The sequence below is a fragment of the Populus trichocarpa genome, chromosome 2, assembly GCF_000002775.5.
Source record: "Populus trichocarpa isolate Nisqually-1 chromosome 2, P.trichocarpa_v4.1, whole genome shotgun sequence".
Classification (NCBI taxonomy): domain Eukaryota; kingdom Viridiplantae; phylum Streptophyta; class Magnoliopsida; order Malpighiales; family Salicaceae; genus Populus; species Populus trichocarpa.
In genome coordinates this window covers 7,185,568-7,201,358 of record NC_037286.2, presented here as the reverse complement: position 1 = coordinate 7,201,358, position 15,791 = coordinate 7,185,568, and the positions used below count along the sequence as shown (strand labels likewise).

General features: G+C 32.2%; 1 protein-coding gene across 1 annotated transcript; it reads right to left on the bottom strand.

Moving 5' to 3' along the window:
- Positions 1 to 1,453: 1,453 nt before the first annotated feature.
- LOC7495164 (protein PHOSPHATE-INDUCED 1) lies at positions 1,454 to 2,678 on the bottom strand. Its single transcript, XM_002301026.4, has one exon. It carries the CDS (start codon positions 2,577 to 2,579, stop codon positions 1,620 to 1,622), a length of 960 nt encoding a protein of 319 aa, XP_002301062.4. The 5' UTR covers positions 2,580 to 2,678; the 3' UTR covers positions 1,454 to 1,619.
- Between the last annotated feature and the right edge of the window lie 13,113 nt (positions 2,679 to 15,791).

Sequence of the window (15,791 nt, the reverse complement as noted above, 5' to 3'; positions counted from 1 at the left end):
TAATCTAATTCCTAACTGATTAATTGTGCTAATTGACTATATTGATGGTCAAGGAGAGATTAATTTGAGTATCTCCGATCCATTTCATGTATTATTTGTTAAAAAAAGAAAAGAAAAACCGATGTTAGGGTTGTGTTTTGATTATAATTTAGCTGTGATTGTGGATAGAAATGAAGAGAGAGGGGAGTGGTTAAGAAAAACAAAAAAGAAGAAAGTCACCGTAGTGGAGATTGGTAAAAAAAATGATTGGCACCGAGACCAACGGGCATGCGTCCAAAAGCCACAAATTAGGACAACGCACTAATAAAATGAGAACAGCTGGGAGTGATGGTAGATAAACACGACGACATGTGGTTTCATTTGCATATGGTTTGGTTCGTTAGATTCGATGAAACGCTTGTCCAATTCCTTTTTGCCCGAAAAAAGCAATGGCTCGCGTAAAGACGGGTCATTTCAAACCCCACATCGTATCCTAATTGTTGTCCTACATGCATTTTACATGTCCATTTCCGCTTGAACAATAGTTTCTTGAAACAATTTTTTTTTTTCAGTTCGAGCGCTGAAAATTCACATTAATCCCAAAGGACAGTGAATATCTTTTTTCCTTGGGTTCAAATTAAAGATGTTTAAAGAAATTAAAAACCATGTGTGTCATTGTTTTAGGTTAAGAAATGGAACGTTTTAATTAAAAATATTATTTTAATATGTTTTTAAATAAAAAATATTATATATGAGCTAGTCTCCATGTTTTCCGTGTTTTCTATTAATAAATGATTTAATCCGACTAGTTTTGAAAACCATAAATCGATAATATGATCATATGCAAAACAAACTTGAAAGCAACGGATTGGATATGAGATTTTTGAACTGGACGAAATAAATTATTAGTTTCTCAAGGAGACGTGTGTACTAGATTACTATGTACTCCCTTAAATTCACCATATCTATTCACTATTCTCTTTGTTTACCATCTAACCAGGTTTGGTTGCTTTAACTAAGAGGTTGGCTGGCAAGCAGGAAATTGTTATGGGAATATATTGGCAGGCATCGCATCAATTCCTGCTTGAGAATTTAATGTACTGATTGATAACATTTTTTGTTTGGGAATATATTGGCAGAAATATCGTTCTACATTCATTTATAACAAGGCCGTTCTTCATACAGCCCGAACTTCTCTATAAAGCCAGCCCCGGAAGAATTGGAAAGTGGCAACCAAACTATCCCTTGTTTATAAGATGAGTTGTGTTTATTAATTTTCCCAGACCCAAATTGAAAAGGATGGAGGGAGGGCAGACAATAATAAATATGCGTGATGATATCGAAATCTGGAACGCCACACAACGATGCTAGGAAGACACCCACATTCACAAAATTTGGAGCGTGATCGTGAAATCTGAAAGCCCGTAAACAAAGCAAGAGGTGCAAAATATATGTCAGCAGCTGACAAGGAATCTTTTCAAATGAAAACGCAAACCGGAGTGATTTGCTTTTCTATTATCGATCCGCACAAGCCAAAAAATTCAACAAATAAATGAATTACAAAGTCTCACACTATTTATAGCGTATGCATAATTTTCTACTGATCCCCTGGTGATCCTACTTTCACTGCCCTCGCATTTTCAGACCAAAGTAGAACAAGTTGATGTTGAAGGATCGTACAAAGCAGGGAGCAGGTATTTCCTTCCATTACTGCCATGTGCATTATAGCTGGCACCAGTAGTAGAATCGACCAACAAGCTACCAGCATAACCAGGATAAGCCCCCTTGCCATAAACGCCAGGGCAAGCTGATGCAGCCTCTAGTGGTGCCTCCTTAGGACCCTGGTAGTAACCATTTCCAAAGGGATTTGTTGCAGTGCCAGCCATAAGGCTTGCCAAATTGATAACCATACCGTCTAGACCCACATCATTGTTGGGTGCGACCAATGGTGGGTTTTGTGGTCCATAGATCGGTTGGTGGAATGGCCAGGCACAGTAACCTGGACATTGAGTCTCTGAGTTACCAACCCAAATGTAAGCAAACCTGTAGTTCTTGCCCTTAATGTTGCCACTTTTAGATCCCAAGGCAGACCCATGAGTGCCGCATCTATTTAAGCAAAACCCTTCAACTGTAACATCAGAAGATGTGAGTACAATGTTAACAGCATCTTTTTGGTCACCCTTCGAGGCCAACTCTACGATCTGTTTGTCTGTGAGTGATTTTCCAAGCGAATATTTTGCATCGAGAATTTGTGTGCCTAGAGTTAGGGAAAGGGTGTTTTTCTTTGAAGTGAGATGGTAGTATTTTTCTGTGGTTTCCCACCACTTGGCTACCGAAGGTTGGCTGTCTTTGAGCGATGATGGTGAAACTGACAGTGAGGTGACAAAATCAGAGATAATAGCTCTTTGGGATGGCTTGAACTTGCCATACCAAATGAGATTGACTGAGATTTTACCATAAAGAAGAGCCCCATCGTGGTATCGCAAGAGTTGAGGTTGATCTTGCACTAGCTCATTAAGCTTCCTAGCAGCAAAAGAGACATGAAAAAGACAGACTAGAAGGAGCGATTTCAAAGCGAACTGGAAGTGTAAAGAAGCCATGTATTTTTTTATCTTTTTGGAGGAGACTACTAGATAAGGATTAGAAGAGTGAGCTAAGATATACTCGTGTTTGATCTGTTTGGTGTGGGGATTGTGTTGGAGTAGGAGGGTGTTTATATAGGTCCAGTAAGTGGGGTTCTTCCACTTGTGTTTAATTAAAGTAAAAAAAAGAAATAAAAAATAAAAAGCACACAAGTGTGTGTAAGAGAAATTGCTCAGAAAGAGACAATAAAGTTGGAGATGGGTTTTGCCATTTTCGAGTTACTTGTTGGCTACTGGCCAGTAAGCTAAAAGAGACTCAACGGTGCAATGAAGCGCGTTTCTTAATTCAAAACGAAGGAACAAGACCCGCCATCCCCACCTTCATTTGACAAGCATTTGCCTTGCACGCTCCAATAGCATAAACCGGAATGTGGAGCGTGAGAGCCAAGCATGATGTAACTCGCGTAACTATTAAAACCACGACAAAAAAGAATACAGCTTAGGCACAGTTTTCATTTTTATTCACTGACCAAATTACCCCTCTCTGGTAAGGATGGAAGGGAAACGGGTGTGTGTTAAAGTGACAGGCTGGAAGCTGTGGAAAGGAGTAGATAGTGGTACCCTAATTTTCTTATTGGGAAGTGTGGAGGGATCAGCTGACTATCTTCCAGCTGGCAATCAGCGAATGCCCGTCAGGTATCCTAGGCGATTGAGCACGTGAGTTGACGCGCTCTGGCTGTGGATATGAGTGCTTTGCTGCTATTAATTTTATGGTCCGCGGTCTCAAACGGTACATAGCTCGTGAACAAGAGAGGGTGTGATTTTTGTTAATAAAGAACCAGCATTCCAGCTGGATCAAGCTAATACATAGCTAGCAAAGCTTGCAATGCACGCCAACCTTCTTTTGCTCTTCACAGTATAAAAGTTAAAGTTAGTTTACAGCTGTAGTATATTTGTTTTTACGTTTTTAAAATATTTTTAAAAAATTAATTTTTTATTTTTATTTTAAATTAATTTTTTAATATTTTTAAATTATTTTAATATGTTGATATCAAAAATAAATTGAAAAATAAAAAATTGATGCCTGCATTTAAAAAAATGAATTTAAAAATATATAAATTGATAAGTTATAAAAAATGAAATCTAATTAAAAGCTAAAACAAAAAGAAATTGATCATAATAAATTAATAATAAGAAATGAAACATAGATGCACTGGAAAATATTTTATAAGCGTGCGCTACAAGAAGTTCCGGTAGCTAACAGTAACATTAATATAATAAACTATGGAATATAAGGTAGGGATGAAGACAGCAAGTCCATTTTTAAAGCTAGTTTTTACTTAATCCATTTTTAAAGCTAATTAAAGGATAAAACAAAAAACTTAATCATATTAGTAAGAAGTGAAACATAAATACACAAGAAAATATTTTATAAGTGTTTGCTGCAAGAAGTTCTGCTAGCTAACAATAACATGGATGCCAATAACCGGGGAATATATATAGGGAAGGATGAAGACAACCAGTCTATTTTTAAGCTAGTTTTTTTATTTATTTCAGTTGTGATCAAAACAAATACCTGAAAGAGATTGAAAATTTAAATCATGCAGAAAAAATATATCTATAAAGTCAAAATTTATGCATTTTTTTATGAAAGATGTCTTTTTTTTTTTAACATGGGTACTTTATAAAAACTTAACATAATTAAAATAAATATTCACAAGAGTTGCAGTAATTTAAATTTACTTTTATTTTTAGTTTTTAGAGTGATTATAAGGTGTTTTTAAAATTAAAAATGAGTTTATTAAGGCTTTTAAAATTTTATTAGGTTTTTTTGTGAGAAAAAAAATTAAAATATAGGTTTTTGAAACCTCAAAACTTGAACCGTGATTTTTTGATCACAAAAAATAATCATAGAAGGTGATAATTGACAACATGTTATTTGCCTAAGTAGAGGACATGTCATTTAATAAAATTTTAAAAGGAAATTGGATGAACAATGTATCATTCGTCTATTAAAAAAAAAATTAGGTGTACAGGCCTGACTTTTTTATTTTTTTATTGTTTTAACAATATCCTCTCTTTTATTTTTTAAATTATTTAGTTTAATTATTTTTTGAATGGTAATTAATCTTTCGAATGGCTTTTATGATTTTATAACACCTTCAATACATTATTTTAAAATTTTCTCTTGAATTTAAAATAAATATGATGTATGTACATTATGCATATATAAAAAAAAAAAATTATATGTACTTAACAATCATAGAAATCTCTAAGATAAATAAAAAGGAAAAAAGAAAGAAAAAGAGAGGAGGGGCTGATCCATACATACCTAGACTTTAAATGGCATGAAACATTTGGGTCTTCAAGTCTAAGTCCGCATGTTTGGTCCCTTTTTTACGAGGTAGTGGACAACACGTTGTCCACTTTAGCAAACAGTAAGTCATATTGAGATTGTCAAAAATACTTTTTTGACACACACAAAAAATACAATGGAAACTTGGATTGTAAAATAGTAAAATCATAAGTAATTTTTTATAACTAATTATATATCACAATTCCAGCCAGATAGTAAATAACATTATAACACAATTAATACAAAAGTGAAATAATGAATAGGCTTTGTTTGGGGAAGTGTTTTTACAGTTTTGCTGCAGAATAGTTATCGTTAATTTTGAAAAAAGGTTCACATCAGGATATGAAAATGGTCTGGAAGAGTTGTTAATAAAGCCACAACAGAACATCTCTTTGAAGTGATCAATTCTAAAGATGATGCATTAAGAAGGTTGATTTGGTGATGTGTGTATTTGAGGTACGTTGAGGCTAGACCAAGTGACCAAACTCTTTTTGTGAATGAGATTTTGAAAGATGAATTTTACTTAAATATAAATGATACACCACTTTGTCCCTTGAAGGTTGTGACTAATTTGCAAGAGGCTATTTGAGATATTGATATTATAGTAAATAGCTTGCTTTTCATGGAGACACAAGGTGCTTGAAGAGATCAATCAATATTAGAAGAAGGAGAGAATCACAACACTGATCATCATCTTTTTGGCAAAGGGTACATGTCCATGTTGGGCAATATGAATTTGTTTGTTTATTTTTATGGCTTTTAACCTGAAATATTAAAAGTTAAAGAATAATCATTTTTCTTCATCTTTAGGTGTATAAAAGTCTTATAAAGATCTACCATATTTCCATCAAATAATAATATTTTATAAAAGATATATATTCTTCGTTAATATGGTGTAAGAGATATTTATTTTTTATTAATGTTATGTAAGAGATATTTATCATTCATGAATATTATTAGGAAAAAATGACACGTCAACATAAATATCTTTTAAACCATCTAAGTAGAAGGTTCATAATTTCTATTTTCTAAGTATTTATATTTTAATTACCAGAGAAATTATCATAAAAAAACACACTCATGTTATTAATTACAATTTAAAAATCATTATTTTATTTATTGCAATTTATTATTAAAAATCACTCACTTTATCATTTGAATATATTTAAATTTTCATAAAAATAATTATTTTATAGGTATAATTATATATTATCCAAACACTAAAAACAAAATTATTAATGAGGATATTGAATTTTATAACATCATCATCATCAGATAACATGTTTAATTATTTATTCACACTAGACTTTCTAACAAAGTAATCTAGCGACACAATCATAATGTGAATTTTTTAAAGTTCATGGGCAATCATTAAATATTCATTATTCATGATGTCACGAATTCGTAACACCTAGCTTTTTCCTTGTAAGAATGTATTCGATCAGTTTATGAAATTTACTATAGTAAATTGTACTGAAGATTTTTTTATTTTTTATTTTTGAGGGGTGGGGGCACTGAACCAAACAATATTAACCCTGTTTCCAAACAACAGCATTAAAGATGACCCGTTTTGGGCTTAAAGAATGCATACATGGCGTACAGTGTACTGGACCGATCATGGAACTTAATTAACATTTACAACGCATATAAAATAGCCATCGTCAGCATATCTAAAACCTAAATTCACGAGCTTAGCTGCTTTGTGAATAAACTAACCATTATCTATAAGCTAGCACTCACGAGGCACTGATTTGTTAATTAATTGCAGAGATGCCTGCATCTCAATGCCATACATTCATAGATTAATGCAGATAAGTTTGTCAATGCGTCCAGTTACAATGCCCTACATTCCCGATAAACGCAATATAGCGTGTTCGATGGCTAATTTCTTCACTGGCTGCATCGCATCTGCCTTGTTTCATACGAGCAGACATTATTAGCTAATAATTAAGTTAATTAGTGCTCCATGCTTCTTAATTTTATAGCTGCACGAGTGCGCAGTGACATCTTTGCTAGCTTAAAGCTACAAGAATATCCGGAATCTAAACACATATCTTAATTAGCGTGGAGATAAGGCTAGCTAGTGTTTATCTGCAACATCTTTGACTTGATTTTCCAGCCATCCCCGATTCCTCCTGTCTCCTATAATTAGTTGACGGTCCATGGCTGTAGTTGTCCACATATTTGCTAAAGCAAATTTCGATTTCTTTTAATAAATGATCTAGAAAAGCCCCTTTCTTTTTCATCTTGCCATCAATATTGGTGACAGCTTATTATTTTCCAAGTAAAATTATTTGCATGTATACTCTGTTGACGAATAAACCAGCCTCAAATGTGATACGTTTCTTGCTTCCGCCGGTTCCCTCCCGTTCCATAGTTCCTTTGCCTTCAAGCATTAAGTGCCATGCTAACATATTATTGGCTAGCAATTAGATAAGTTTTGGAAACCAAGAGTAGACTACGAATTGTTTAATTTGATTTAATGCATCTATTAACTCAAATTAACAACAACCAAAGGTTGTGTGACATGTGTCAGCAATGGGTTAAAAAGTTAATGCGTTAAATATAACACGTGTCAGCAATCATTTTTACTTTAATTGATGGGTGACTAATCACATCAAATAATTTGTTAAGAACTGCTGGTAAAAAAAAAAATTATCCAAGAACGACCAATAATTTAGAGGAGTTGATTCAATTTAGCATTATACAAATCTGACAGAGAGGTTGTCAATAATATTTTTTTTATAGAACAAGAAAAATATAATATAAATTTATATTGTAAACTTGAATGTTAAAATTATAAATAAATTTTTTAATTAATTATATATTAACAATTCCAGTTAAGAAATTAAATTGTATTAAAATCTGATAAAATAAGTCAACAATATTATAATTAATGAGTGATTGAAATAAAATCAGAGAGATAAATAATATAAATCAATAAATTAATGATATGGATAAATAAAAAGTTTCATAACAAAACTTCTAGAATCACTGTATGATAGAAAGCACACATGAATTTAATGACAACTTGACTGTTTTCATCAATATATATATTTATCAAATTAGACCTTTTATAAGTATCAAATATTAGCTATCTTGACTTATGAAGTACCACTTGCTATCAACTACTAACCAACAGGTTAGCCATTATACTACATTTCAACTTCATTTCTAAGGATTTTTGGACTCATGAAATTTAAGGGTCTATTTAAGATTATGGTAGCGGTTCAAAGTGTTTTTCGTTTAGAAATGTTTTAAAATGATATTTTTTATTTTTTTAAAATTATTTTTGAAATCAGCATATCAAAACTATCTAAAAATAAAAAAAAATATTTTTAACAAATATTTTTTTAAAAAAATATTTTTAACAAATATTTTTTTAAAAAAATACGATTATAACCGCTTTCCCAAACCTGATTGGCTTATCAAAATATCTTCAACACTACCGTATACCATTACCCCGTAGAAATGTAAACAGAGCACGCTGTCGCTGATTTGTAAAATACCCTTCTGCCTATCTTTCTTCCGGTTTCAACCTGGAAACTTTAATCGTAAATAATTTTGAAGTGGTTAAGATACAAAAAAGAATCTAAAACGTTGCCCAAGCAGCTTTTTAGTCAAAGCTTTTTGGTGATTTTGAAATTCATATAGCATCAAGTATATACACGCATGAAAAACAGAAAAAATGTTTATTAAGAACATCCACTAAGCTTTTTAATTTCTAGCTATTAGATTCTAGGGATAATATTATTATATTCTGCAGTTACCGTGCAGCTCCCTTGGCCGCCTCGGGATGATGCTACATGAATCATAAAATGTTTTACGTTATGTGGTCTTTATCACCCTCGATCGCTTCAGCTCTAACAAAGATTGTTGGCACATCTCATGATTTTCTTGATGAAACTCTGATAGTCTTTTTTTTTTTTTTTTAGTCTTTAATTGTATGCATTCACGATTTTCAGCCATCCAATTACCTTGAAGATCCAGTTCACTCTCCCATATTTAGACCACAGCTACACTACTGTTTTTTATAGGACTCTTGCTGTTATTATATACAAAGAAACAATCTTTTATTTTTCCCTTGTTCCTTCCATTGAAACATAGCGACTTAAGATCTTGTCTCTACGCTTTATTGCTTGCTGAGATTGTCTTTTTGAGGCTTTTATAAACTATCAATTATCATAATTGCCTGCAGCATCAATACTTCAAGCTGCCCTGCAGCTTATTTCATTCTCTGTTACCTTTCACATGTAAAAGACTTGTAAGTTGATAATGCTTGTTGAAAAACTGATTAATCAATCTTTATTATTCAAAACAAGTATAGATTTTGAACACCTAAACTCGATTTGATCGGAATTTAAACATCAATTACTCAAACACACGATTTACTCATTTTTTTTTAAAAAAACCTGAAATAAAATACATATGAAATGAAAGTCTCAATAATCAGCAATGTTAATTTGCAAAGGTAATTTTGATTGATAACAATGGCTTTCATCTGAAAGAACCCTCTTCAGCAGGGAGACATCAAAAGTACCACCACCCACTAAAAAAATACCCATACCTCACACCAACACTAGTTGCCTTCTTTAAAAGACCGTAAGCCATTGCAGCAAAAGGGGGCTTATACTAATAATGCACATGACATGAGACCGGTAATCTTGCTTGCATCAACAATGGCCTGTCGTTAGGGACGGGTCATTGAACTGGACAACAAGGATAGTGAGTACCCCAAGCTTCACAATGGTGCCAAGCTAAGCCTTGGCAATTTGACGCATCTTTAAGAGGACCATTGAAGATATTTAATTCTTCAGCTGTAAACTGTTTCTCTTCGCCCTTGTAGTTGATCACAGTCAAGGGCTTGTCACGTGGGCTTTCAATGACTTTGAATGGCCAATGTTGGATATCGTTCTGCAGAGGCAATCTCCTCCCAATCAACATTTTCGCATCTGTAACATATAGATGCCTAAAACCCAAAAAAGAGAGGAAGAAATGCCCCAAAGCAAGAACAATTAAACTTGACTACGAAAATTATTTAGTTAGAATCGAACAGGATAAAAATCTGAACACTAACCGAAAATGATGTTAATGGGATTCGTAGCAACCTGGTTCGTTGCAGCATCACTAATTAGGCGCTCTGTACCAGTGAAGGCAATTAACTGTATCAATTATCCAAATCCCTAAGAGTTAAATAAATTTAAGGGAATACTCAATATAAGAAATTCTAGGTAATTAACCGCTAAAATGAACAAAACCCATGCACGTACACTTACCTGCTGCTGGAGAAACACGGTGGAGGCGCTGGCTGCTGTTGCTGCCGGAGAAACACAGAGAGAACAAAATGCCAGGATAAGAGAGAGCAGTACTAGACCGAGAGAACCAAAGCAAAAGGAGGGCATTGTGATAAAGAGAGAAGAACTCTAATTTCTTTGAACTTTCTATATATTCAAATAAATTTCGAGTTAGGTATGGCAGGGAGTTTTGGATAGAGTAGAGCAATATCTATTACTCGCCTGGAATCCAAATTTATCCTTTAAAATTTCACCCAAACTTGATATGAATAGTTAATATCCATCCACCTCACTGGGATCAGTTTAGAGAAGGATATCCAGCAGATTGATGGAGTTCTCAGAGGTTAGTTTCAGAACATGAAATGAAATAATAATTGCTCTATACAAAGCTAAAAAAAGACGAGAAATATAAATAATCAAAGCTTTTTTCAGAACTATAACTAAGAGTTTTGCCCAATACACTTCCCAATAATTTTATCCTTAATTTCGCATACTTTATTGATGGCCTTCCATCGTGTACACTCGAATACACCGTAGAAGACCCGCAAAACAAATCAACAAAAGATATCCTAAGTATGAAAATTGACTCAAAGGAATTCAAAAAGGGTTAATTTAAATCATTAATTAAGCTCATGAATAATTATAAAAATATTAAATGGACATCATGAATAATAGGAGGGGTAAATATTTGTATGTGCCATGATTGAATATAAAAAATATTTTAAATTGAAAAATATATGGAGAGTCATGATGGTAAATTAGATATTAGGTTTGGAAAGAAACCAAGAAGCCAAAATGATTTATAATGTACTAAATAAAAATGATTGTCTAGTTAAAATATAAGAAATACAAAAAAAATGGAATATGGTATGAATTAAATGTGATTGTCGCACATGTGTGGCGGCTTAACGATCATCTTCTCAAATTTGGATTTTTTGGTGATGTGTGGAAAAATAAAATATTCTTGTTTCTTATCAATAAAAAAAAAGATGGAGTTTAGTGGACCATAGCTTTATAGATCAAATTTAACCATTCTAACACTCACGAAAATATAAAAATAAAGTAACTGCTTTTTTAATATCAAGAATACATCTTACGTGTAAGTTTATAATCTCGGATATTAAAAAAACAAAATAAATTTTTGATGTTTTTGAAATATAAGCCAAGTTCTTACAACTAATAAACTAGTTATTAAATCCAAAAATATATACAAAAATATCAACAAAAATATTTTTCTTGAATTTTTAGTATTTTAAGATGATAAATCATACAATATTTTTATTTATGCATATGATTTTTTCTGTTTTTGAGAGACTTGATCATATGAAAAATCAAAATATTTAAATGTATTTTTAAAAGAAATATTTTTGTTATTTTTTGTTGTTTTTAAATAATAAAATAAAATAAAAACTAGTTTATCTAATACTACAAAAACAGCTTATATATAGTTTACAATTCTAAATATTAAATATAGAAGGGTCGAAAAATACGTGGGACTAAAAAACAATTGCAAAATTATCCTTAATAATAATAATAAAAATCTTTACAGAATTAGACCTCGCCAAACAAAACCTTAGTCCTTAAAAGGCTCAGCCCAGTCATGTGGACTAGGATTCTTAACCTTGGCCCAAAGCCCATACTAAAAATCAAATCCAACGAAAGCAAGCCTAAGTCCACGATGAACTCAGGCTTTGTTCAAATAGAAAAGGGGACTGGGCTTATAAAAAAAAAAAAAGCGTACAATGGCAGTGAAATATAATGGAAAGAAAACTATACCTTTCATGGCGGTAACAGCTTGGAAGTCTTGGCTCCCAAAAGAACAGACTTTATTTCCCGAAATTGATTACTTGGGAAAGCTTTGAGCAAATCATGATAACGAAATTAACAACCTCTAGTCCAGTGGCGGTGAAGAACAGGTGGTTTGCCATGGCATTGTTGATGCTGTCAGGTGCTGTTCCTCACGGTTAAAGATTAAGCTACTGTGGCTTTCGGCTGGAACAAGGGAGACAGGGCTGCTTGGTTTCTGTGAGGATGAATTGAAACTTCTGCTCTCGACTTGGACTGGGCTGTTGTCATTAGATAACAACTCATGCTGCTACTGTCTAGCATTGATGTTGCTCTTCTGCTGGAAGGCCATCAACGCAGAGAATCTGTGTGCTGGTGCAAAGGAGAGCTAAAGATGCTGGAAAGGGAAACTGCTACTGTTGCTTTTGGTTGAGACAAGGTTGCTACTGTGGGATGAAGATGTTGTTATCGGTTGACCGGTTGAAGCTTTGCTGGCACTGAAGCTCTGCTGAAGCTATGTGGATGAAGAAAATCTTCTACTTCTGCTCACGGTGGAATCAGCTGCTGGATGTTGCAGATCAAGCCAATCTTTCTCTGCTGCTCACGGTGGACTTGGACAGCGGAGGAACTATTGGTCAGCTACTACTCACGTTGCTGTGGCTGAGGAGGTCACGGTACTGGTTTCTTCGAAGATAAAGCTGCTGCAGTTGCTTTAATAGAGGTCACGGCGGTACTGAAGAGTGGCCAGTGGTGGTGTTGAGGAGAACAATATTGGGTAGTGTTTTGGGGGAGATAATTTGCAGGTATTTTTAATGCAATAAGAGCTGGAATCTTAGCTTAGAGTGATCTACAAATATAGGGTATAAGTTAACATAATTGTTTGGTTTGAGGTGAGAGAGAAATTAGAACTTAAAAGTAAATACTTGAACATTTTTTTTTTAAGATGAAAATAAATAGTAAAATTAATTATTTTCAATTTGTTCTCTGAACGTTTAGAACTTGCAATAGAGCCTTTAATTAGCTCTAATTTTTTAGATTCCTTATGATTTCACCCTTAGCCTCCTTTAATTTGGACCCTTAAATTTCATTGTTTTTCACAAAGTGGTCCTTTTTTTTTCCAGATTTCTTCAATATAGTCCTCAATTAAACTTCATACTTTAAATTTCTTTCAATTAAGCCATAAATTGCACCAAATTAGCCTTTAAAGTTTTAATTGTGTCCCTAAACTTCTAATCTTTGCGATTTGATCCGAAATAGGCCTCTAAACTTAATTTTCTTCAATTGAGTCCTCGATTGAATCCTCCAAACGCATTAGAAGCTCAGTCCTTCAACTTAATTATTTCTTTCAATTTTAGTCAAATTATCTTTCAAATTTAATGTTTGATTCAACTAAGTCCTTCTATAAATCAATTAAACATGTTAGAAGTTTAAATAAGTCCTTAAACTTAACTGGTTTTTCTAATTTTGTTCAATTTTTTATGTCAACCTCAACTTTCTTTCCAGTAAGTTTTTTTTCCAGCTTGTCTTGTTAAAATTTCACAATCTGACTATTCTTTTGGCTTTTTGACCTTTTGCACCTCAAAGGCATAAATCTCTTTGTATCTTGAACATATTTTTGGATTTTGGATTTTTTAATAAAAAATATATTTTTTATAAAAAATTTAAGGGATAAAAAATTAGATTATAATAGTAATTGGGAGATGAATTTTCTAATTAAATTCATTTGTTAGGTAAAATGAGATATATAATGAATCTGATGATGTTTTTTAAAATGTAAGTGTCAATTTGCATTGAGATGAGTTAAAGAGTGAATTGTGAATCAAGGAGTTGTTATGAGAACGACTTCAATAGCCAATGCATAACATGATAAAATGAGAGTTCATCAAAAGTTGATGAGAAGTATGTATTATATGGAAATCATCTTAGTTTTATTGTGTTTATAAAAAGATTAGCAAAATTGTGTTTTTTACATAGTTGTTAATGTTAGTAAAAATGATGGCATAAATATTGATTATAAATTTTATGACTATATGTGTTTTATAAATATTTTTTTTAAAGTCCCGAGTTCTTCGTAAGAAGTTATCAAGTGATCTATCCTTCTAATGTTGGATAGATTTTTGTATTTTTCGGTGAAAGTTTATGAAATAATTTAAATGTTTGGAATTTAAAAAGTGTTATAACATCATCAATGTAAAAATATAAATTATATATATTGATAATTATTACTGAACTTTAACGGAAGGTAAATTGAAGTTGTCATTGTGTTAAAAAAGAAATCCCCTATTTTTCACCTACACCATTTTTCATGGACACCGCAACTAGAAAGAAAAAAAATCACACTAAAATTCCGGGGGGTTACAGTGGTGGCCCACGTTCTGCAACTATCCGAACTAAAAATAGTTTTTTAATGTAGAAATAGAATAATCATACATTGCTAGAGTGTTTTCTAAAAGCAAAAAAAAAAAATACACAACTCAAGTGATAAACCTGACTGGATAAAATGAGTTCATTTCATTAAAAAACAATGCAACCGTGATGATATGATAACAAAAACATGCAACCGTGATAATATCAATTGAATTAAACAAAAGAAAATCGATTATAATGACATGCATAAAAAAATGTTTGTTAATATTTTAAAAAGAACTCAATAATCTTATTTGATAGTAAAGTAAAAATTAAATGAAATTTAATAAAATAATATTTTAAATATTTTTTAAATTAATCTAAGGATATAAGAAATATACCAATCAATAAAATATTAAAAGTTAAAATTAAAAAAAATATTTGATTCTAAAAAAGGACATAAAAAAAATCTGATTCAACCTAAATTAACTAGTGGGATATCTCAATACAAAACAAATCAATTTTTTTTTATAAAACTCAATCCTCAACCAACCCAATGTTGAAGAGTGAAATTAAAAATAAAACAATTAAAAAAAAACTCAACCCAAATAAACTTGAGTTAGCTTGTAAAACGCGTGATCTAGATCGTGAGACCGAGATAACCCAACAAAACACAAATAAAAAAGCTCAATTCCTAACCACACAATATAGAAGATTGAAATTTAAAAAATAAATCAATTAACAAAAGAAAAAAAAACACAACCTAGGTAAACTTGGGTGAACCCCCCGCTATACTTGCGATATGGGTTATGAGACTGAGATACCCTCATGAAAAGCAAACAAAAAAAATTTATGAATTCCGATTGCCAAGCAAACCAGTATTGAATAATAAAATTAAAAAAAATACTAATAATAACAATCAAAATAATTACGATCAAATTTGACATCCAAAAAAATCTGACAGCAAAGTTTACTCTTTTGAAGAGATCCAAACACAAAAATTAAGGAGGGGATAGAGGAAAGAGAGCAAAAGAAAGAAAAGAAGAATGGTTCATTAAAACCAAACCAAAATTAGTGAGAAAGCTTCTCTCATGATTGTAATAACTCAATTTTGGATTCTTCAAAATTTTCTCGAATGTTATTTTATTTCTATTTTTTATCCACAAAAATCCAAAATAATTAAGAAAAAGTTTAAAATTCAAAAATATATTTTTCTCATATCAACTACCTTTTCCCATAAAAACCAAGTCCATTGGGTCAAACCACGTCGACCGTGGTAAAAAATGAGTTTCAGGTTGTTTTGGGTCAAAACCGTCATTTTCGGTGAAAACCAAGTCTATCGGGTCACTACGGGTCAAACCATGTCGATCAGGATAAAAAATGAATTTTAGGGTCAAAACCGAGTCCATCAGGTCAATACAAGTAGAACCATGTCGATCAGGGTAAAAA